General features: G+C 39.3%; 1 protein-coding gene across 1 annotated transcript in view; it reads right to left on the reverse strand.

Annotated features, from left to right (window-relative positions):
- Window positions 1–23,421, reverse strand: part of susd6 (sushi domain containing 6) — an 83,749-nt gene extending 60,328 nt beyond the window's left edge. The window contains exons 1-2 of the mRNA XM_028821193.2: window positions 23,174–23,421; window positions 16,051–16,201 (exon numbers count right to left, since the gene is read on the reverse strand). Coding sequence (XP_028677026.1) covers window positions 16,051–16,159 — 109 coding nt within the window. The 5' untranslated portion in view covers window positions 16,160–16,201; window positions 23,174–23,421. The remainder of the gene's footprint in view (window positions 1–16,050; window positions 16,202–23,173) is intronic.
- Between the last annotated feature and the right edge of the window lie 324 nt (window positions 23,422–23,745).

Raw genomic sequence — 23,745 nt, forward strand, 5'->3', positions numbered from 1 at the left:
TATATACATATATATATATATATATATATATATACATATATATATATATATATACATATATACATATATACATATACATATACATATACAGTAATCCCTCCTCCATCGCGGGGGTTGCGTTCCAGAGCCACCCGCGAAATAGGAAAATCCGCGAAGTAGAAACCATATGTTTATATGGTTATTTTTAGAATGTCATGCTTGGGTCACAGATTTGCGCAGAAACACAGGAGGTTGTAGAGAGACAGGAACGTTATTCAGAACACTGCAAACAAACATTTGTCTCTTTTTCAAAAGTTTAAACTGTGCTCCATGACAAGACAGAGATGACAGTTCTGTCTCACAATTAAAAGAATGCAAACATATCTTCCTTTTCAAAGGAGTGCAAAGCAAGCAGTCAAAAAAAAAATCAATACGGCTTTTTGGCTTTTAAGTATGCGAAGCACCGCCGGTACAAAGCTGTTGAAGGCGGCAGCTCACACCCCCTCTGTCAGGAGCAGGAAGAGAGAGAGAGAGAGAGAGAGAGATAGCGAGAGACAGATAAAAAAAATCAATACGTGCCCTTTGAGCTTTTAAGTATGCGAAGCTCCGTGCAGCCTGTCCTTCAGGAAGCAGCTGCACACAGCCCCCCTGCTCACACCCCCCTACGTCAGCGCAAGAGAGAGAGAGAGAGAGAGAAAGTAAGCTGGATAGCTTCTCAGCCATCTGCCAATAGCGTCCCTTGTATGAAATCAACTGGGCAAACCAACTGAGGAAGCATGTACCAGAAATTAAAAGACCTATTGTCCGCAGAAACCCGCGAAGCAGCGAAAAATCCGCGATATATATTTAAATATGCTTACATATAAAATCCGCGATGGAGTGAAGCCGCGAAAGGCGAAGCGCGATATAGCGAGGGATCACTGTATATATATATATACATATATACATATATACATATACATATATATATATATACATATACATATATATATACATATATATACATATACATATATATATATATATATATATATATATATACAGTCGACCCTTGATATACGACCGGCTTGACATGCGAACAACTTGATTTACGACCAAAATTTTTATTTTGATTTACGACCAACATCTTGCGTTACGACCTGAATGCGGTCACGTGTATCCGCTTGCGCAATTGTAAACAAACAGAAACATTCCTATTAATGCGGCACTCATTCAATAAAATGTTAGGTTTGTAAACTCTCTTGGGACCTCCCCCAACTAGAAGACATGCCAAAGTCCAAACTCCGTATGGAAGACTGTTTATCTGTTGCTGGGGCAACAGCCGGCTTAAAGCTGTGCTGAGTCTCTCAGCCAAAGCAAACAGAAAAGATATCGATGGGTGATATGCATGTGATATCCCTGCCCGGCAATGGACAAGCAAGCTTCCACAGTCGCGGCAATCGCGCTTCAGGACGCACTTCAGCATGTCGTTCCCATTGAGGGGGGGGGGTCTCAGAACATTTCAGAAACAGTTCCTTGTATCATCGCAAGGAAATGCTGAGAAAAATTCTCGTCAGAATAACTTGTAGTCAGGAGGAGATTAAAATTAACGCAAAAGAAGCTATTGAAATGATTGCAAATGCCTGAGCGCAAGTTAAAGAAAGCCTTTAAAAAGCCTTCAGTTTCATTATCATCCTCCTCCCTTCCTGCAGCCCAAAGATGTCAAATTAAATGGTGAGTACAGTATGAAATTGTTGTTTCTGGTAGGCTAGGCACTTTTTATTACTTTTTGGTTAGTACATTAGAAAAATTATTGGTGTTTTGGTAAATTATGCACATTATACAACCCTTTTTTAATTATGAAAAGGTTAAGTAAGTGTTGCAGTGGGAGGTTCGGAACGCATTATGGGTATTTCCATTATTTCTTATGGGAAAAATAGTCTTGACTTACAACCAACTTGAGTTACAACCAACCCTCGCGAACGAATTGAGTTCGTAAGTCAAGGGTCCACTGTATATATATATATATATATATATATATATATATATACATATATATACATATACACACACATATATATATGCGCGATATTACTGTCAGAGAAAGTTAGAGGCATTTTACGGAAATACAAACCAGTATTACTGAGAGAGGAAATTAAAGGTACACAATACAGTGACGCATATTACAGCCACATACAAGCCAGTATTACTGTCAGAGGAGATTAAAGGCATATTACCGACGCGCACGCCTGTATTACCGCCAGAGAAAATCAAAGGTATATTACGGACGTACAAGCCAGCAGACATACAAGACAGTATTACTGTCACAGAAAATTAAAGACACACAATACACGGCGGCAGCCCACGAAGAACGGTCAGCTCAGCAAGTAAACATCAACAAAAGAAAGGCTGAAAGAAAGAAAAATATGACCAACAAAAAGAATGAGGTCAAAGTCCCTTGCCATTTAATATAGACTGTTCCTACTAATGTTTATGCACTACTGTTCTAGCGCCCGTTATTGTAACGGGCTAAATATATATGTATATATACACACACACACACACACACACACACATTAGGGGGCTTTGTCCCCTGCTCACTTTGCTCGCCAACCCTCGTATCTGGTTTTCCGGATACACACTTTTAAGATTATTTTTTTTCTTTGCATTATTGCTATTTCATTAGTTTCACTTTTATTTGCAGAACTTATGTAAAAACAATATTTGGAATATTTCGAGTCCCAATGTGATGAATTTTTTAAATGAGGTCAGTGAGACATGCATGTGTTTAATGACTGTGTACCATAATTCAGGACAGGTGTTTCTGTTTGGAATTTCAGCACAGACAAAGCGATCTACATCATCAGCAGTTAATAATTTATTTTGCAAAGTAATGAATAAATGCATGTGAGGTAAAACACGTTTTTGAAATTCTCTGACTTAAACTTCAAAGCCTTACAATATTTACATACTTCTGACATACCACCTGTGTCCATATATTCGATCTCTATTTGCCTTATAGTTATTTCTCCAAGTAATAATTTCTCTTTTTTTTGCGCTAATGTGATGTTTACTTTCTTTTTTTGACACTGTTGTTTTTTTCTGCTTTCATATTCTGTATCTTTTTTTTTTGAGTCTTTTGAATTCCAGTTTTCATTATCTCTAACCTGGCCTCCTTGGTTTTTTTTTGGTTTTTTTTGTTTTGTTTTTTATTTCATCTTATACGATTTCTCGTATTAGAAATTTGTTAGTTTTCGCATACCCTTTGGGGTTTTGTAACCTCATTATGACATTTTACTTTGTTTTCTACTCTGTGTTTTATTTCTGACCTCATTTTGTCCTGCTTTTTTTTCCCCGAATGACACCTGGTCCGTGGCGATTATTTTCCCTTTTTCAAGTAATAATTTCCGTTTGTTTGCGCTACTGCAATCTTTACTTTCTTTTTTTATACTTTCTAATTTTCCTACTTTCATATTCTTTAACTTTCTCCACATTTCCATTGCACATAGGCTAAAAAAAAAAAAAAAAAAAAAAAAACCTTTCGAATTCCACTGCTTTCATAATCTGCTCTGCATGTGTATAGCGCCAACGTTTGTGAACGTGTTTATGAAGTTCCACTTTGTCTTTTACTCTGTCTTTTAATTCTGAGCCCGATTGGACATGCTTTGTTTTAATTCCACTTGTTACGGGCTGATAATTACTTTCCTTATTTTCTGAATTTGCACCTAGATTATTTTTTCTTTTTTGCTATTTTAGCTCTCCAACGCTTTTGAGTCTCTTTTCTCCTCGCTGCTTTCATCCTTGCTTAGTCGTCGACGTTTCATTTATAGCATATTGTCCTTATACACTTTATATGCGCCGAGACCCTGGATCTGTGTGTGTTCAAATCCTTCACAAGACTGAATGTTTTGCTGCCCCGTTGTCATATTTGATATTGATTGAAAGTAGGGTGTGTCTTGCAAGAATCTCATGTTCTACGTCATCGCGAGACGGTCCTGGATCAATCTCTTGGCACAATGTCTCATGTTTAAGGTCCTCGCAGTTCTTTTAACTGTCTTCTGTGATCTTAACCTGAAGATCACGTCTCAACACCCTACTGTTTCTTTCCAGGATTTTTTTTTTATAATATATATATATTACACACACACACACACACACACACACACACACACACACACACACACATACACACACACACACACACACACACTTTTATGCATTACACATTTTCCATTATATTGTCTCTGTATGCCACCACAATGGATTTAAAATTATGCAATCATTATGTGATTAAAGTGTAGACTTTCAGCTTTAAGGAGTTTACCAAAAACGTGTTGTGATTTGTTTAGGAATGACGGACACTTTCATACATGGTCCCTTCATTTTCATAGGCTCAAAAGTATGTGGACAAAGTAAAATAATATATAAATATAACATGAAGTTCTCTTTTGATTGTAGACTTTGGCAATGATAGGTCTACCTCACAGAGAGTGTTCTTGGTTTGCCTAAATGTTGTGAAGGGGTTCTTCTTCACCAAGGACAGAATTCTACAATCACCTGCACAGTTGTCTTCTGTGGTTTTCCAGACTTTCTAGTGTTGCTGAGTTCACCAGTGTATGCCTTCTTTTTAAGAATGTGCCAGATGGTTGATCGGACCACTCCTTGTATTTCTGCTATTTCTCTGATGGGTTTTGTTTTCTCAGCCTAATAAATGCATGTTTTGACCTCATATTGAGGGTTCATGGTGACAGCTTCCAAATGTAACTTCCGCACACACTTGGGATCAATTCCAGACCTTCTACCTGCAAATCAGTTAATTTAATAATGAGGGAATTGCTCCCACCTGACTAAGGAACAGCTTTTCAGTCAAATGTCCAAATGACTGTCATTCCTAATGGCTCAAACAGTATTTTTGATAAACCCTTTAAATTAAAGCTGAAAGTCAACACTTTGATCACATAATGATTGTTTTACTTCAAATCCGTTGTGGTGTTGTACAGAGCCAAAATTATGAAAATTGTGTCCCTGTCCAAATACTTATGTATCTAATTGTTTGTGCGTAACCTGTCAGAGTCTATAAGATGTGCACCATGCTTTAAAGAAAAGATGACTGATCAGGCAAAACACATTTCATATACTTTTAATGGAATCCAAATTAAACTACAAGGTATCACAGAATAGCACAAATATTAAACAAAATATAGTAATAAGGAAAATAATGAGATGGTCCCTGTTCAACAAATTTTCATGCCCTTGCTTCTTAATACTGTTTATTGCCCCCTTTAGCATCAATGATGGCATGCAGTCTTTTGTGATAGTTGTGGATGAGGCCCTTGACTTTCTCAGGTGGTAGAGCCACCCATTCTTGGCAAAAAGCCTATAGGTCATATAAATTCTTGGGTTATCTTGCATGAACTGAACATTTGAGATCTCTCCAAAGTGGCTCAATGATACTGAGGTCAGAAGACTGTGATGGCCATTTCAGCACCTTCATTTTTTTTTTCGGCTGTAGTCACTGAACGGTCATTTTGGCCTTATGTTTTGGATCACTGTCATGTTGGAAGATCCAAGTGAGTCCCATGCACAGCTTCTGGACAGATGAATGCAAGTTGTCCTCCACTATTTTCTGGTAACATGCTGCATTCATCTTGCAATCAATTTTCATTAAGTTACCTGTGCCGCTGTACCTCACACACACCCAGAACATCAGAGATCCACCTCCATCCTTCACAGTTGGGATGGTGTACTTTCTCTCATGGGTCCTGCATTTATGGTTGTGACCATAAAGTTTAATTTTGGTCCCATCGCTCCAAAGGACTTTGTTCTTGAAGTGTTGAGGCTTTTCTAGATGCTGTTTGGCATATTGTAAGTGGGCACACTAAAGGCTTTTTTCATGCAACTCAACTGTGCATTCCATTTTGGTTCAAGTACCTCCTTTATTGTGCATCTTGAAGCTGCAACACTACTTGTTTGCAAAGAAACCTGTATCTCAGCTGAAGTGGTTTGCGGGTTTTTCTTGGCATCTTGACAAATGATCCTGCCAGGTGTGGCTGAAATCTTGGTTGGTCTACCTCTCTGTGGCTTGGTAACAACAGAACCCCTAACTTTCCAATTTTTTAATCAGAGTTTAAACACAACTGACAGGCATTTTCTGATTTCTGGATATCTTTTTAAATCCTTTTCCCAATTAATACAATTCAACCACCTTTTCTCACAGGTGCTCTGGCAGTTCGTTTGCTTTCCCCATGGCTCGGTATTCAGCAAAGTCAGTGCAGCTCTACATGAATTTTAATTGACTATTTATACACAGACACTGTCTACAATCGAAGAAGTTTATAGGTGTAGACATCCTCCGTTAATTACCCTTAATTTGAACCTGTGTGTGTCAATCTATGTGTATATTATCAGCCACAAACATTCAAGAGCATGCAAACTTTTGATCAGGTCCATTTGGGTGATTTCAGTTATCATTAGGAGTTAAAAATGGCACACATAATCTATCATAATAAAAGGCAAAGCCCTCACTGACTGACTCACTCACTGACTGACTGACTGACTCATCACTAATTCTCCAACTTCCCGTGTAGGTGGAAGGCTGAAATTTGGCAGGCTCATTCCTTACAGCTTACTTACAAAAGTTAGGCAGGTTTCATTTCGAAATTCAAAGCGTAATGGTCATAACTGGAACATATTTTTTGTCCATACACTGTAATGGAGGAGGCGGAGTCACGTATCGCATCATCACGCCTCCTACATAATCACGTGAACTAAAAACAAGGAAGACATTTACAGCACGAGTCACACGCGGTAACGAAGGTAAATGACGTTAATTTTTGACTGTCTTTTAATACTGTGTGAGCATACATATTAACACATGTGCAATTAAACGTGTGCATTTACGGGGTGATTTCTGACGCTTAAAAGCTCACCTTTTATCAAACGCGGGAAGAAAGGTAACTGACGTTGTTCACTGTCTTTTAATACTGTGTAACCATACATATTAACACATGTCCAATTAAACGTGTGCATTTACGGGGTGATTTCTCAGGCTTAAAAGCTCGCCTTTTACTAAAAAGGTAAATGCAAAACTATTTTCAATCAGTTTATTGAAACGCTCCCGTTAAGGATTGCAATAACATATTCGCGAGATAAAAGAACGAAGTAGGGGGAAATGGAGGAACAGCCGCAAACAGCGAAGAGCAAAAAATTTATTCAACAATTGAGAATGGAGCGAGTTAAGCATACAAGCATGTTCATAAGGGAAACAAAGCACGGTGTAAAACGTAAGTTTAAATTAATTTTATAGAAACGCTCCCGCTGCGGATTGCAATAACATATTCGCGAGATAAAAGTTTAATGAGAAGACACGAGGTATAAACGAAGCACACGCCGTGGCGCAACGTTAGGGGCAACAGTTTCAACCATTCTATGATCTGCTTCTCGCAACTGAAAGACGGCACATGGCGGATGTTAGCCGACTTGCTGACCGCAACGTTAGGGGCTTCAACTATGGCGCTGACGCAACATCTCAGTGCCAACACTTTGCAGACTGTACTTAAAAGACACGCCCTCCTCACTGGACAGTTAAAAACACCAATCAAACTAACGATGACATCAAGTATTACCCAATCAAAAGTAGGAAAGGAGGCATCTTCATAAAATGCGTGTGGGATGATTTGCATGAGACGCTGCTTTAAAAAAAAAATGATACAAAAAATACGGGATAAATCCCGTCCAGTATTGATTCAAAACGGGACGCGCAATTTCATTCTCAAACGGGGCACGATTCCGTATTTTAAAGGACGGCTGGCAACCCTACAGTGCCAGGTAACCACCCATACAATCAGATTGTGATTCAGACTAGGAATGCAATGAATGTAATTACCCCGATCTACATACAAGGCGAAAGTCTTGCAACATTCAAAGATCATGGTTTGGGATAATTAGTACTTATTAAGTACAACATTGAACATAAAAGAGCTTATGAAGCCTTGAACCGAAAAAAGCAAGATCTCAGAGATCGTAAAGAAAAAAAAGGAGGTAATGTCGTTTTACTCGCTGTAGATTTTAGTCAAACATTACCAGTTATTCCACGAGGGAGACCAGCAGATGAACTCAACGCGTGTTTAAAATCCATGCTTCTCCCACGGTCGGTTATATGTCGCGTGTTCTCGGGTAGGTACACCAAAAAATGTATACATTTAAGCATGTAATGGGCAAAGAAAAAATGAGGTATACCCGAAGGCACTGCAGTAGTACTCAATGTAACTTTACTTCTTAAATGTTAATGTTTTACTGTTTAATAATTTATACGCTTCTTATATATTGTTCAAATTCTTTTATCAAAATACCAGTGACAGCGCAATGCACGATAACATGGAGTGAATACACCATACGCATCCGCCCACGGCCGCCCTGGTGTGCGCAGATAGGAGTTGATTCTAAAATAAAATAAACATAAAAAGAGTAATACATTCATCACCCATAAAGCGGATAGCAGACGTGACGTATTATATGTGTACCACATTTCAAGTCAATACGTGAAACGGTTTGCAAGCTACATGTGATTTAAAATCCTGGACAGACCAACGAAAAGCCACGGTAGCAAATTATAGAAGAAGATTTTACTGTTTAATAATTTATATTTATATGAAATGTGCTTCTTATATATTACTTCATATTCTCATATGATAATGATGTTAATGTTGTTTATACTGATTTCTATGTTATTCTAACTGCATCTATGTGTGTGTATGTATGTATGTATGTGTATATATATATATATATATATATATATATATTATATATATAAAAATATATATATAAAAAATATATGTGTATATGTATATATAATATATCTGTATATGTGTGTATATGTATATATATATGACAGCAACACTCATAACAATGACAACACAATTACATTGACAATCATGTTACGTTATTTTTAAAATGTTTCCTTTACTTTTTCATAACCTCTTTAACACACTACTTCTCCGCTGCGAAGCGCGGGTATTTTGCTAGTTATATAATAATACATTGCTTTGCCTGTGCACACTCCCTAATTAAAAGGAAATTTTTCTGCCTGGTTACTTATATTTTTCAAACTATGACCAATAGAGAGAGAGAGAAAGAGAGAGAGAGAGAGAGAGACTGTGAATTTAACAAACCCAACGACTAGAAGTCACATAATTTGACATCGGCTTTTTAGCCTTATCTTATGATCCTCATAAATGGCATACTTCCCAAACATCTGCATGCACCATGCATTAAGCATGTTACCATCGGAATGGGTAAGTTTACTATTTAAAACAGGGGTGAGCAACATAGGTCCTGTAGGACATCAGCGACACCCAGTTTTTGTTATTGCTGATGAAGCACTTACTGCTCAAGTAAAATTGTTGTACTTCATTTAGTTGTCTCAACTGTTAAGATTACCCACACTTAACTGCTTATTTTACTCTTACACACCAGCACTCACTGTTTTAGTTGCTTCCTTTTAGCCATTAGATGCAATTAAATAAGGGGGCAGCAGCTCTCCACTCCACTCACACTCATTGTGAACTATCTGCTTTAATAAAATATTTGGAGAGAAAGAGAAGAGGGAAAAAAAGTGAAGGACTGAGAATTACTCATATGTTTCAGGCGTCAAATCCTTGGGATGATAGTCTTAGAAACAAAAAAAATGATACAAGAATGAACCGACACTTCATGTTTTTAATTAACCAACAAGGTTGGAACAAAAACTTGCCGTCACTGCAGCCCTCTAGGACTTTGCTTTAACAAGTCACTTTTAAGTACAGTGGAACATCGGTTTGCGAGCATAATTCGTTCCGGAAACGTGCCCATAGTCCAAAGCACTCGTATATCAAAGTGAATTTCCCCATAAGAAATAATGGAAACTCAGATGATTTGTTCTACAACCCAAAACTATTCATATAAAAATGATTAATACAAAATATAAAGTAAAACTACATAAAACAAATTAACCTGCACTTTACCTTTGAAAAGAATCATGGCTGGTGTGAGTGAGTTTCTAAACTCTTGTGGAATTGCACCCAATGGCACGACACGCGGAAGAGCGTCCCAAAGCAATCGCAGTCTCCCAGCGCTGTAGCAGTTCGCCGTAAAAGCGAATCCGAAAAGATCGCGGACATGCTATAAGCGCCTGCCGCCGATGGGTGATACAAGGAACATTATAAATGTGCAGGGCCCTGCCTGATTGCTGTGTCTGTGTATAAATAACCGCGCTGTTGCTGTTTCAAGCTGAATAAAGCTGGTGTTGCTAAAGTACTGAGACTCAGCTTCGTGGTTTAGGGTGCAAGATGGGGACTCGCATGTCACAGCACACACACGTGCGCGCGTGAGCACACACACATGCACACACACACACGAGCACACACACAGTCACAATGCTAATGCTGTAGTAAACAGCATACGCTCGTACGGATGTTGACTATATGAGTGAGGCACCCCGACTCAGACGGAGAAAAGGAGACGATTGCCCACAATCCCGCAGCGAGAAAGAGAGAAGAACCATCAGCTCAGTTGTGATCACATGACGCTCAGCAGACAAAGCGTATACATACTACTCATACTGTAAGACCTCGCTCATTTATCAAGTCAAAATGTATTAAAAAATTTTTGCTCATCTTGCAAAACACTCATAAACCAAGTTACTCGCAAACCGAGGTTCCACTGTACTACATACTGCCGATTCTGAAGCAGCTCTTACACTAAAGTGGGTTCTGAACAAATGTAGAGTGTCATGAAGTACTGCATATCCCATATGTTCATGTATATCCTAAAACTACTTCACTTTGTTACTCTACATTTATTTTTTTCAACTCCCAGATGGTTATTGGTATGAAGACCATATTACGATAACAGTAAACATTTTTTGCAGTACATTTGACAGTTCTCTAACTCTTGCAGCCAGCATTCCATTCTAAAATACCGTATATACTCGAATATAAGCCAAGTTTTTCAGCACCCAAAACATCACCCTCGGCTTATATTCGAGTCAGGTCCTGCTGCCCCCGCCAACCCGACAGAAAGCTGGAGTGTACAGTACACGCGCGCGCGAGAGAGAGAGAGAGAGACAGAGAGAGAGACACACACACACACACACACACACACACGTGAGAGAGACACACGCATATGCAAGAGAGAGAGAGATACTATATTGTTTTTGTTGACCCTCTTCTCCACTTACAGAGCTAGTTTACTGTTTTTCTTTTAAATAAATACTCAAAAACATTTAACCTACTGATGCCTCAATTAATGTACAGTAATTTTATTGGTATTTATTTTGATTATTGAAACTTACCAGTAGCTGCTGCATTTCCCACCCTAGGCTTATACTCGAGTCAATAAGTTTTTCCAGTTTTTGTAGGTAAAAGTAGGTACCTCGGCTTATATTCGGGTCGGCTTATACTCGAGTATATATGGTAATTCAAATTCTTTCCTCATCATACATGGAAAACTCACAGAAGTAAATCTAACAAACTAAATATCTTTTAAAATTTAAATTGGGCTAGTTACAACATGCTTGTCAATAGTGTTTTGTCACAGAGTGGGTAGTACAAACTACAATCCATCCCAGTCTAGGCATTTGCACTGTGGTAACTGCCAGTGTCCTGCCTTAAACAAATGAAGTCAGAATTAAATTACAAAGGCTCTGAGAAGCAGCTCCTTTCACTCTGTGACAAATAGGAGCACAGGAACACTCTAAACACTGCAAGAGGACAACTTCCGGGGATGTGAGCTTAGCTCTCTACCACTCAGTCCCCACCTATCTGCACATCACTCACTTGCCAATACAACCACTTCAGAATGCAAATCCTGCTGACTACACCAAGGGTTTTGTTGTGGATTGGGTCTCAGATTTTCAAAACTGGATACCACAAAAATAAAACACGGTCAGTATGTTTACAGGACATTTTCATTACACATATATGCCTCATTAACATCATAGGTCTTTGTTAGAATAGAACAGGCCATATGCATTTGATCTTCATCCTCATTTAACATTGTAGTGAAACGCCTGTGCCAGAAGAGGTTGAATCAACAACTCATTACATTATCTACCACTAGGACACCAATATTTTATGGATGAATGACAACATTTATTTTTAAAGGCAGTATGGAAAAAAGGCATTTTCTGTTTTAATCTCAGAAAATAGGCTAAAAACTAACCAGGAGGCTTTTTAAGTTTTTGAAAGTTGTTAAATAATGCTGAACATTCAACGTAATAGACAGGAAACAGTTTAAATAAGCAAGTATAAGTTTAAAGGGTCATTACTGTCACGTGTACAGGGTACAGTGAAGTCATTCCTTACATACACTAATCAACATGCAACATGTCATAATTCTCTACCACCATGATTAGCAAGAATTACCACCTTACCTTGAAAAATTTGTCATTCTTACCTGAGATTTATGGTTCAAAACAATTGGACTTTTTGAAGAATCAACTTCTAAGCCAACATATAAAGCCCCCTGCTCTACCCACTGACCTGCCCACATCAGCAAATGCTATGTGAATTTCCCCTTGGGATTAATAAAGTATCTATCTATCTATTCAGCTAAGCTCTTAGCACTGCCACCCCCAAACCCTTCTGTGAGCTACACAAAGATAAACGCTTAAGGGTAATGTGACGTGCGGTAATCAAGATTTTATTTATCCTGTAAGTGACAAAAAATTCTGAACAGGACAGGTGGAAAATTTAAAATGCAGTGGAGAACCTTTTTAACTAGCAATTAAAAAATTTGGAAGAAAAAGTAAACAGTAAACGTTAAATCTTTACAAAACAACCTAATGAGAAAATGACACTTCCAAGGTCTTAAAAGTTATGAAAGTGTATAGAAGAGAACAGATTTACTTATCTTGTTTTGAGGTCTAAACAGATTAACCGTTTACAGCCACTTCAGCCCCGTCAAAGCTACTCAGTGGTTCAGTTAAAACGCATTTAACAGTAGTCCGATGCAAACTGGAGGCAAGACTTCTCAAGCTTGTGCTTTGCTTACACACACTCACTACACTTTGTCAAAACAGCCACTGTAAATGAAAGGCTGCTTACTCTCCATTCACATTCCCTTTTAATTTGTACCAAGAAGCATTCATTTGCCAGTTCTTCTATTTCATAAAAAAAATGGTTAAATGACCAGTAATGTAAAATCTCACTGTGCTATGTACTTATAATATGCTAGAGAAGTGTTTGGGCTTCATATTGTTTTTAAAAATGTAAAGAGTTTAGAATTTATTTTCTTGATATTTTTAAATTACAAACTAGGAAACACTCATACCTTCTGTCCTCGAGGAAAGATGGTTCATGTGTTCCTTAATTTGCTGTCACGTCTTTCATGCTGTAATAGTGTGTATGACTGTCTTTTGTGCTCGGAGTGTGTGACCTGATGAAAACAATCAGCAAACCTGTCAGCAGCTAATGCAGCGGTTCTTTTCCTGTCAGAAATGATGCATGCCTGCGCCACTGCTCTTTTCCTGTCAGCCATAACACATTGCTGCTTGCTTTGAAAAGGACCTGAAAGCCAAGGTAGACCACCCCACCAATTTGTGGGTCATGTTACAAGTATCACATCATAAGGTCACGGGGAGGTGGTGGTGGTCAGGGCTGGGGATGTTCAACTCCCAGTAGTTTTATTTACTTAATCTAAGTTAGTCAGAGGGGAGGCGGTTGCAGCACATTCTCGTGATTATCCATATTACTAAACGAGAATGGTAAACCGGATATGGATGCAGGGACCTGCCCATGGATGAAAAAGACATAGTGCGCAAGTGCCACACAAAGCCCCCCCCCCCCCCCCCCCAAGTGAAACCGGAGAGACTACGCACGTGCGCAGGCGCCACACAAAGCCCCCCCCCCAACCAGAGCAAAACGGGAGAGACTACGAACCGTCTGAGTAGGAAACAAAGTAAAATGTCATAAAGAGGTTAAAGAACAGGGACAAACACATGGAGAGCAGGTTATAGAACAAAGCCCCCTTCCCCAGAGTAAAACGAGAGAGACTACGAACCGTCTGACATGCCGCAAGCAGCATAAAGCGAGGTCAGAAATAAAACACAGAGTAGGAAACAAAGTAAAACTTTATAAAGGGATTAAAGAACGGGGACGAACACATGGAGAGCGGGTTACAGATGATGAAAACTGGAATGCAACAGCTTCAAAAAAACCTAGGCACGAAACACATGCACACCGAGATACAGAATATAAAGGCAGAAACAACGACAGTTAAACGTCCACACCACACAGCGGAGGCGGACCCGGAAGGTGCAGGCGCCTACATCGTGCGTCGGAAGGAGCGGTAAAGTACAAAAGGCAAAGGCGCCTACACAGCATGGTAAAAACCGACATAATACGGAAGGCGCAGGCATCGCTGCCATATTGTGAGTGGCACTAATGCATGGTGAAGGCGCAGGAGGAGACATAGTAAAACAAGAGGAGTCAACGCCCCGCCCCAGAGTGAAACGGGACACACTACGGAGTCCACAAAGGTTCATACATCAAACCCGAGATGGTATGGACACGCGTCTGAAACCGCGGAAGCAAAACTGTCTCGGCTCCAAAACCAAACAGCTCAACAACTAACACAGCTTCGACACCGAGCCCGTGTGCACAGATCTAATGAACGTGGACGCCTACAACGCGCATCTCAAACTGCATAGGCAAAGCAGGCACGGATTCAACACGACACAGCTCGAGTGACCGAGATACAAACATGCGCCTGTCTGAATATAATTAATGAACGCAGGCGCCTGCAACGTACGTCTGAAATGCCGCAGACCACACAGGCACTGCTCCAAAAAGAAAGACACTACAGAGTCCGCAGTGCTCCATAATGCACCGCATAATAGTTCGGAAAGAGCTTCGTAGTAACAATGGGGAGACCCAGAGTGACATGGGCGAATGCTCCGTATTAAACATACGTCATCCTCACACGTCCAAACTATACAGCATAGGTGAATCACATTACAGTGATGCATTATTAACAGTACGATAAACATCACAGTATCACAAACAAATGAAAATTATTACTCGAAAAAGGGAAAATATATTCACCACGGACCAGGTGTCATTGAAACAAAAGCAGAATAAAGCGAGATCAGAAATGAAAGACAGAGTAGAAAGCAAAGTAAAACATCATAAACAGGTTAAACGAGGGGGCCAAACACATGGACACCAGGTTACAGATAATGAAGACCGGAATTCAAAAGCTTCAAAAACAAAAGCTCGACTGACCGAGATACAAACTGAAACGGGAAACACTACGGGGTCCGCAGTAGTCCACAATCCACCGCATAATAGTACGGACGGAGCTCCGTATTAACAGTGGGGGGCCCCAGAGTGACACGGGCGAACGCTCCGTATTAAACGTGCGTCATCCTCACACGTGGCTGCCCAGCGGGCACGGGTTCAAAACGCCGGGGGTAGGCGAGCGAAGCGAGCAGGGGGCGGAGCCCCCTTGTCAGTTTTATAGTACAACATCCTCAGCTGCTCTGTCCAACCAGACTGTGACACGATACCACCAAATCAAACAGATTTAATTTTGTATTAAGTCGTAGGGGCAGGCTTGTGTGTGTGTGTGTGTGTGTGTAAGAGAGAGACAGAGAGCTGACAACCAATAAGCGCTCAGCTGGAGGTACAATGCATATAATGTAATTACAAGGAATAAGGAACAAGGCACCAACTCCATCAGGCTATAAGTGACTGGCTGTCAGGAAAAGGGGCAAGCTTGCAAAACTTGACACTGTGCTTGAAAGTCATGTTGACATCAAATTCAACATACCCTGCCATTTTTAGTCGTGTCATATGACATGCTCAGGTGACAAGATCAGCAATTGGACAGAAAAATATGATAGTTGCACTTACTGAGAACACCTAAATCCATGCTAAAATGTTCCATTTTGTACTCTGTAAAAGCAAAAGATACATTAACATAGAGAACTGTGGGGACTGGGAACTGTGCATGTTGCAGTCAGCACTCTGTACTATGGTATTGGATATAGCTTGGTTTATGTAACATCAACTCCTCCTTGTTCACAATTAAATTATAAAATGGTTTTTCACTTACCTGAGGCGAGTCCAGGAGACACAACAGCTAGAAATACTGCAACAGGCAGACGTAAAACAGACAAGCTCGCAACTGCTCTTATCTTTGGTGCTACCATTCCATTGCTCATCTTTTATTCCACCTTCAAACCACAGATTCTGTTGGGCTTAACCTGTGAAAAATAGAGAAGACAATTAAACCATACTATTAAGTTCTGTGTAGCACACTTAATGGTTCTACTGCATCATTAAACAAAATTTAAAACAAAGACATGACATTTTTATTTTTTCCCCAAATAACCTATAAAACTCCTAAAGTTTTATAACCAATAGTGCAAAGTGTAGCTGGTAAGAAATGAAAGACATGCTATTCAAATGATAAGGTTATTTTAGTGAGTATCTTTATTAGCAGAGAAATAAGTGCTATAGTGATGGAGAAGTAGGCTCAGGCAACTCCTCTCCTAAATATGGCCAAGTCACATTATGTGAGTTTTCCAGCAAATTTCAGTCACAGACTTCATTTAAATTAGAATCTTGGCGAGTCAGAAGCAGTTGGCATTGCACTCCCATGACGGTCTGTCATGTAGTCCAACATTTTGGACCTCACAAACAGAAGGGAATCTTAGCTGCCCAATGTCTCATGCTTTATGTTCTATGAAAGAAATGAGGGAAGAAGGGCTTAATTTGCAATACTTGTAAACCTTTCACACAGCGCCAGCTCCGTCAAGGCAGCATGTTAATGGATGTCAAAAAAAAAAGGTGGGGGAGGAGGGGGGAAGCATGTAATTCTTTGGAAGTGTAAAACTGTGCTGTAAAGTCATCACACAGTTGGGTCATTTGATGTTCTCAGTGATTTCTAGTAGCATAAATTGATATCCTCAGGTGACAAGATCAATAACTGCAGTCATCGAGTCTGACATATCCTACAAGTACATGTCATGTTAATTTAACATGGGCTATACACCAACTTTTGTTCTGTTCTTTCTGATAAATTAAGCAGATTTCCCCCAAATTTTCAGATCCTTCATACATTTATATATAGATATTTATAAAGCCCGATTATTTGGGCAATTACCTACCCGGATGTTTTCCATGTATATAAAAATGTGTAATAATTTCTAACTTGGTCACATTCCTCATGGTTAAATCCTGAGATTAGAAACCTTATTAACCACAACACATCTATGTCATGTCAACACTGTGTAACTCCATAATATGTTACTTTATACCATGCAACATTACATGGCAGTGCTATGAACTTCTTGCAGTATTTTTTCTCTTTTTCTTTTACAGTGTTGAGCCATTTACTTGTAATGAATCCAACACTCCAACAGCGCAGCACCAAATGTTTCTATACAGAGAAAAAAAACCTATTTACAAAAGGTGCCATGAAGCAAATGATGAAAAGCACCCCAGAATCTTTAATGGTACTAAAAATTGATTAAGGAATTTCCGGACCTTTTAAACTGATGTCTAAATTGAGGGACCCTCTTCCCATAGAGGTCAGACCAGTTTCATTCTTTGGGAAAGCTACATTAATACTTGCATTCAAATTAAAAAAAAAAAAAAAAAACATTACACGAGCAGAAGGCGGCTCCTATTCATGCCTTTATTTAAATGCAATGGCCACTGGGGGTTGGTTCACCCTGTATTTTAGCTGCAAGTCCCTGAAGCCAACACCATAAGTGGCAAAATGACTGGATAGACAACAGGGATCAGGTGAACAAAGACTACCTGTATCTATGGAGTTTAAAAGGCTGCATCTGTCCTTTACTCTTTGCAGTTGTGTGCTTAGTGACCACACAGCAAATGAGAAGCACAGCCAACTTTCTGCTGATAAACAGTTCCCCCACCCTGCACTGGAATGGTACAATGGGAGCAACAACTTCCTTGTTTTGGATTGAATATGATCACATGATTAAAACTTGTATGGAGAGACATGCAAAATTAACCATTTAGTGGATAAATCATATTTCAGTCTTACTTAAAAAAGGTTAAGTCAGGAATAAATTAATTTTCAGCAATTCCAAAGCAATACAGAATTCAAAAATAGCTTAGACACCACAAAGCAAACACTGAAAGGTACATTCCTTACTCAACAACCCAGGACACAATGTTTATGCCATGAAACATTATTTACTAGCCTAGAAAAGTCCAAATGTTATAAGGAAGTAGAACTGCTCAAATTTAAAGCTAACTTCCTCAATAAAGTAGGCCTGTGATTTTATAGTTTAGTTAGTTCCAACTCTACCTGTGTAAGCAGGTTTATTAAAAATGTAAATGTAGTTTCACATTTCCTTTAACAGCTTTATCTGCCCTGTAAGGTGGACAGTGGGCCTTTCTTTAAAGAACAAAAAACCTTTCACTTCTAATTTGCACCGAAAGAGGAACAGTAAAGCTTGCCAAAGTGTGCCCTTTCAGGAATGTCAGCAAATATGGTAACATGACAAGGACCCAAGAATCAAGGTTCTATAAAGCTGAATTTAATGAAACTTAAAAAAAATGTTGCTTCATTTGAGCATTTGTTTAAATAAGAACACTTTAAAGGTAGATTGTCAAAAAAGATAGAAGCTTTTCCATTCCTAAGTATTTTTTAATAGATTGACACCGAATCACAAAGTCAATAGATGGCAAGACTGAATTTTGTATCTTCATGTGCAGCTGAAAAGGAACTGCCCTGGCAGTGACCTAACTTCATACATCCAATTTTAAGCAAAAATGTTTTATGAATACTTTAATTAGTACTCCACAATAAAAATTTAAGAAACTTGGTCACCATTAAGTTTCTGATAAAATAGCACCCAATAGTGACCAACACTGGACCATAACAAACAAAAAAAAAATCCATGGGAAAATCTCAAGTTTCTTGTGTCCAATATTCCACTTGTCCAGTCATCCATGTGAATGCTCACAGCATGCAAAACATTTTTTTGGTAAAACACTGTTAAATAAATAATCCTGGTAAGTGAAAATAGTTCACAAACAAGAAGCCCCTTGACACAGGATTGTATTTTTAAATTAAAAGCCCACCTTTTCCTCTCATTCAATGGTCAAGAGTCCTACCTTCAATTTAAAAACAAAATCCCATGTCAAGTGGCTAAGAAACATGAGATGTTAATTTTTATTTCTCAGCTACCACTACAAACTACATGATTTGGATAAAGAATTCCTACAAGAAGCAGAAGATAGTCAGTTTTACTGATGGTGAGTGTTTACCCTCTTTAGGCAGTCCTGGAAAGCTTACAAAAGGGAAAGTACATTTATAGAGTGAGAAGTACTTGAAAATGAGATCTAAGTGACGTGATAATGAGTACATTTTTAAGTCTTCGTATTTAATTTGTGGAAAATATTACAGCTAATTCCTCAGTAGCCATGATGATCAAACTCCTTAAGCTGGAGTCTGAACCCCAACACATTAAGACATGCCACAAAATCACGTGGCCCTGAACTGTAAAAAAACAAGTTTTAAAAAAAAGAACAGCTTAGTCACCACCCCAAAAATCAACATATAAAGATATATATTAAAAACTGGCATCAGTCAATGATTGCACAATAAAAATGTATAAAAGCACTTCAGGAACAATTGCCCAACAAATGATTTTGTAACAAAATTGAGCAAGAATGTAAAAACCTTCACGCCCAACGTATCACACATTACTGAATAATAAATAAACTAAGTCTCGCAAGTAGCTGGAGGAAGTGTCTAACATTTCTGAAATCACAGCCCCACTTCAAAACTTTAAAATTACCAACAAATTAATGCTGAAGTCATACGCCACAGTATTGGACTTAACGTGCGAAGATGAATAACACACAAGTTGTTGGGTGTCTTCTCTTGTTCAACATTAGCTCTTCAGGGCAAAATGTAGCTACTTAAGTAGGGCTATTCGGCTTTGGCACTTTATATGGTCTTTATTGTTATGTGGAGGGGGAACAGTGCCAAACCCAGTAGCTAATTTACCCCGATTACGTCGTCGTCGTCTTCTTCTTCTTCTTCCTTAAAGACAGCAGCGCCACTTGTAGTAGACTTGCACCAGTATAAATGGGTGCGGACGATACTTCTCGTACACTCCCACATTTCAAAGATAATGTAAATAAAGGCATTTACCACTAATTTGCCCTTGCAGTCTCAAGGGCATGCTTCAAAGAAATCTACCACATTCACTGAGTTAATGCAACCAAGATATAGTCAACATGTACCTTGCATATGAGACAACATTTCACACCTTAACAGGCTACCTACTTTTGCTGAGTTACACAACAGTCGCCTAGTTATGAAATGTTACTATCACAAAATAAGATTAAAAAAAATTTAGGTTGGCATCTGCTGAAAGAAAACAAAAGGTTTATAACCCCACTTCTATCATTCATATACTGTATTGTTTAGACTCTCAGGTACAGTAATAGCACTGAAAAAATAAAAGTATTACTTATTAGGTTTCAAGAATATAATATTAAAGCCTATGTCCATGTGCTGCCTCTGTCAATAACAGTCTCATATTGCCAACAGCATCTGGCTCAGTTTTCATAACGCAAATCATTTTTCATAACAATATGATTAAAGGTTTAAAACATGTATCTGGATTTAACCATGTACTTTTCAACAAGACACAGGGACTTGGAATTTTTCAATATTTTAATCCTTCTGACCCCCTAAACAGCTTGCTGTAAAACTCATATGGCTAAATGCATTTGTGTCAGTAAACATGTTTTGCCAAGGGTGATCTAATACACGTACCTCACGATCCAAGACAGATGCACTGTTACAGCCAGGCCGGCCAGCCAATGGAGGAATGCATTATATAAAAATAAGCTGCAATTCAAAAAAAAACATACTGATCGTCCAAAGATTACATTTTTAAATAAGAAACCAACCAAAAATAACACGCGACTCCTTCACCTTCTTGGAAAAAAAAACACTAAAGCAGCAAACACCACACCAGGCTGGGCTGGTCTCGAAGCACTAAGGAACTACAGGTATATAACAATGGGAACAGCACAATGTTTTCTTAGGAGAATGTGCTCCTTTAATGTGATCAGTGTCATCCTTCACATCTTCTCCAACTCTGCGATGACCAGTGTGGTGTGCTGGGCTGGTAACTTCCCTTCAAGAGAGACCTACTGAATTATCAATCTGATTAAAAGGACAGGCTCAGTTATGGGATGCACTTTTGAACCACTGGTTGCAGCAATGGAGCAGCCAATGATGACAAAACGGATTGCCATTATAAACAGTGTTGTGCATCCTCTTCTGACACACTAGCATGGAAAATCTTTAGCCAACGAATCATTCAATTCAGTGTTTATTTTTTTTTAATGTAGTGTTCTTCACTGATCGAAGGCATAGAGCGTTGTGACAAGTTCTCATGTAAACTGCAAGTACGGATTTTCCAAATTACTAAATATACAATTCCCTTCCATTATCCTTATGTTGGTGGAAGGGTCTGTCTGTCCCAATGATCCTAAGAGCCTTGTTGCTTGGGGCAGTCGCCTCTGGTAGGATTACTAAAATCAAATTTGTCCTCGATGTTGGACAAAACTAAATGTGGTGCAACCAACCTTTATGAAAAGTTTCATCAAGAACTCAGTACCCTAACCTGGAAAAGGGAAACTGGGACCAGGCTACCAGGGGTGACGGGTTCGGTTTAGGTGGGGTCAACTCATTGGCAAACACTCAATGGTTGGGCTTTTACCATTGGGGTAGCCCTCCAGTGGGACCACCACAATCAGGAGGAGACTTAGGAGTTCATTGTGGTTCAAATAGCAGTTGAAGGTTAGCATCTTGACAGACTGCTCCCCAAATATCAAAACTGATTCTAGGGGGAAAACCTTGGAAATGGTGTGAATAAGTGTCAGCAAACCAAGTGATGGATAAAACAGAATTAAAACACATTAGGGTTGTGCATTATACTGATACTGGAAAAACATAAATTCTAAAACAGTACAGTAATAGCACTTCAGGATTTTCGGTACAATTAGAACACAATGGTTTATTTCCCATTCCGACCCCAGAAACACTAGTGTAAACGTGGAATAATATCTATTTTGTAAAGTACAGTACAGAAAGTAAAGTACAGAAAATGACAAGCTTTGATACAATTGTTCAGCACACCAAGAAAGCTAGAATAGGACTGAAAGTTTGGGTTGTGGAGTTATCCATTATTTGCTTCAGAACAGTGCAGTCCAAAAGCTGTCAAAATTTTAGTACCAACCCAACTCTAGTACACATAAAGATACAGATTTGGAAAAACACACAGAAAAGGAAGAGAATCTGCTAACCATAAATGGTAAGCAACAGCATCAGTCAAGAGAGAAAAACAAGAAATTTCCCACCAGGATCAAATTTAGTTCTATCTATACATCCATCCATCTCGTCAAGCAGAAGGGAAGATAGCTAGAGTGATCACAAGCAAGTTCTCTGTAAAGGTGTCCATCCATCAATCCATTTTCTAATTTACTTGCCCATTTGCCCGCTGCCATGTAAAGGTATACCATCTGTAGGACTCTAGTATACCCTAAATGGCTGTGCACACGTAAGAAAACTGACTTATTTAATATTGATTCTTAGATTAACCGTTTTCCGCTCTGACTGCCACAAGTGAGTGCTGGGTCTCTAATGCTAAATTCACTTTTGGCTTGTAGACCGATACATAAACGTAACAAATAAGATAACCCTCTTTGTTTTTAAAGGCATTTCTAAATGTACACAGTCCTAGTCAATGGGTAGCACGCTACATAAAAGGAAGTTGACAGAAAAACACAGCAGCTATACGCGTAGGCTCACTTCCCGTATTATCGATTCCCCAGATTTCTTCGCTGTTTCGTTGCACCGTAAATGTTAATACATTTTTCGAGCCGTGACAGTATACAATACCGCAGACAACAAATTCAACAATCCGATCCGCTAAAACCCATGTGACAGAAGCATTCGAATGTCATCGGTTCGTCAAGGAGATATTTTAAAGAACAATAAAACTGATGAGCTCAATAATACGCCTCGATTCCTCCATGAAAAAACGACCGACAACCTGAGAACGCCGAAACGCCAAGCAGGCCGAGTGTTTCGGACGAGGAAGGCCTAGCGTTAATAGCCAACGCAACAGCGGCTCTCGAGTAAACGCGAAACGGCCTGATCAAGAACTCACCGGCGAGACAAGCGGTGTCAAACAGCCCCTTCTCCAGGTCTGTCTCTGTCTCCGTCGATCATGCACAGGGAGCACAGCAGACTAGTACTCTCGCAGCGACTGAGACGAAGGAGGAATCCCGGAAACAGAGAAAGCCTCCACACAGCTGTCGCGCGGCTGCCCGCCCACTCTTTCTTTCTTTCTCAGCTTCGGCTCCAGTGAATGGCCACCACAAGCAGCAATGTCCTCCTCCAACGGCCACAAGACTTCCGTGCACGGGGAGGAGGCGGGGCCAACACGAGGAGCTGACGTCACAGCACCGAGGGCTTGCCCTGCAGCCTGGCACGGTTCCAGCTCACAGATCTCGTCTGCATGCGGCTTGTAAACAGCAACAAGAAATCTAGTCTAGGTGTTGCAAGGTACTCACTTTTCTGTTAAACAAAACTATACGAATCACTTCAACGTTTTCAGAAGCTGACATTTCATAATATATTTTGAAAAAAAATCATGGAAAATTTCACCTACTGTATAAATAATGCTAAATACAGCAAATACAGGTATGAGGTTTGAGAGGAGACGGGTTGAAATATAAG

This window comes from Erpetoichthys calabaricus, chromosome 16, assembly GCF_900747795.2.
Source record: "Erpetoichthys calabaricus chromosome 16, fErpCal1.3, whole genome shotgun sequence".
Taxonomy (NCBI): domain Eukaryota; kingdom Metazoa; phylum Chordata; class Cladistia; order Polypteriformes; family Polypteridae; genus Erpetoichthys; species Erpetoichthys calabaricus.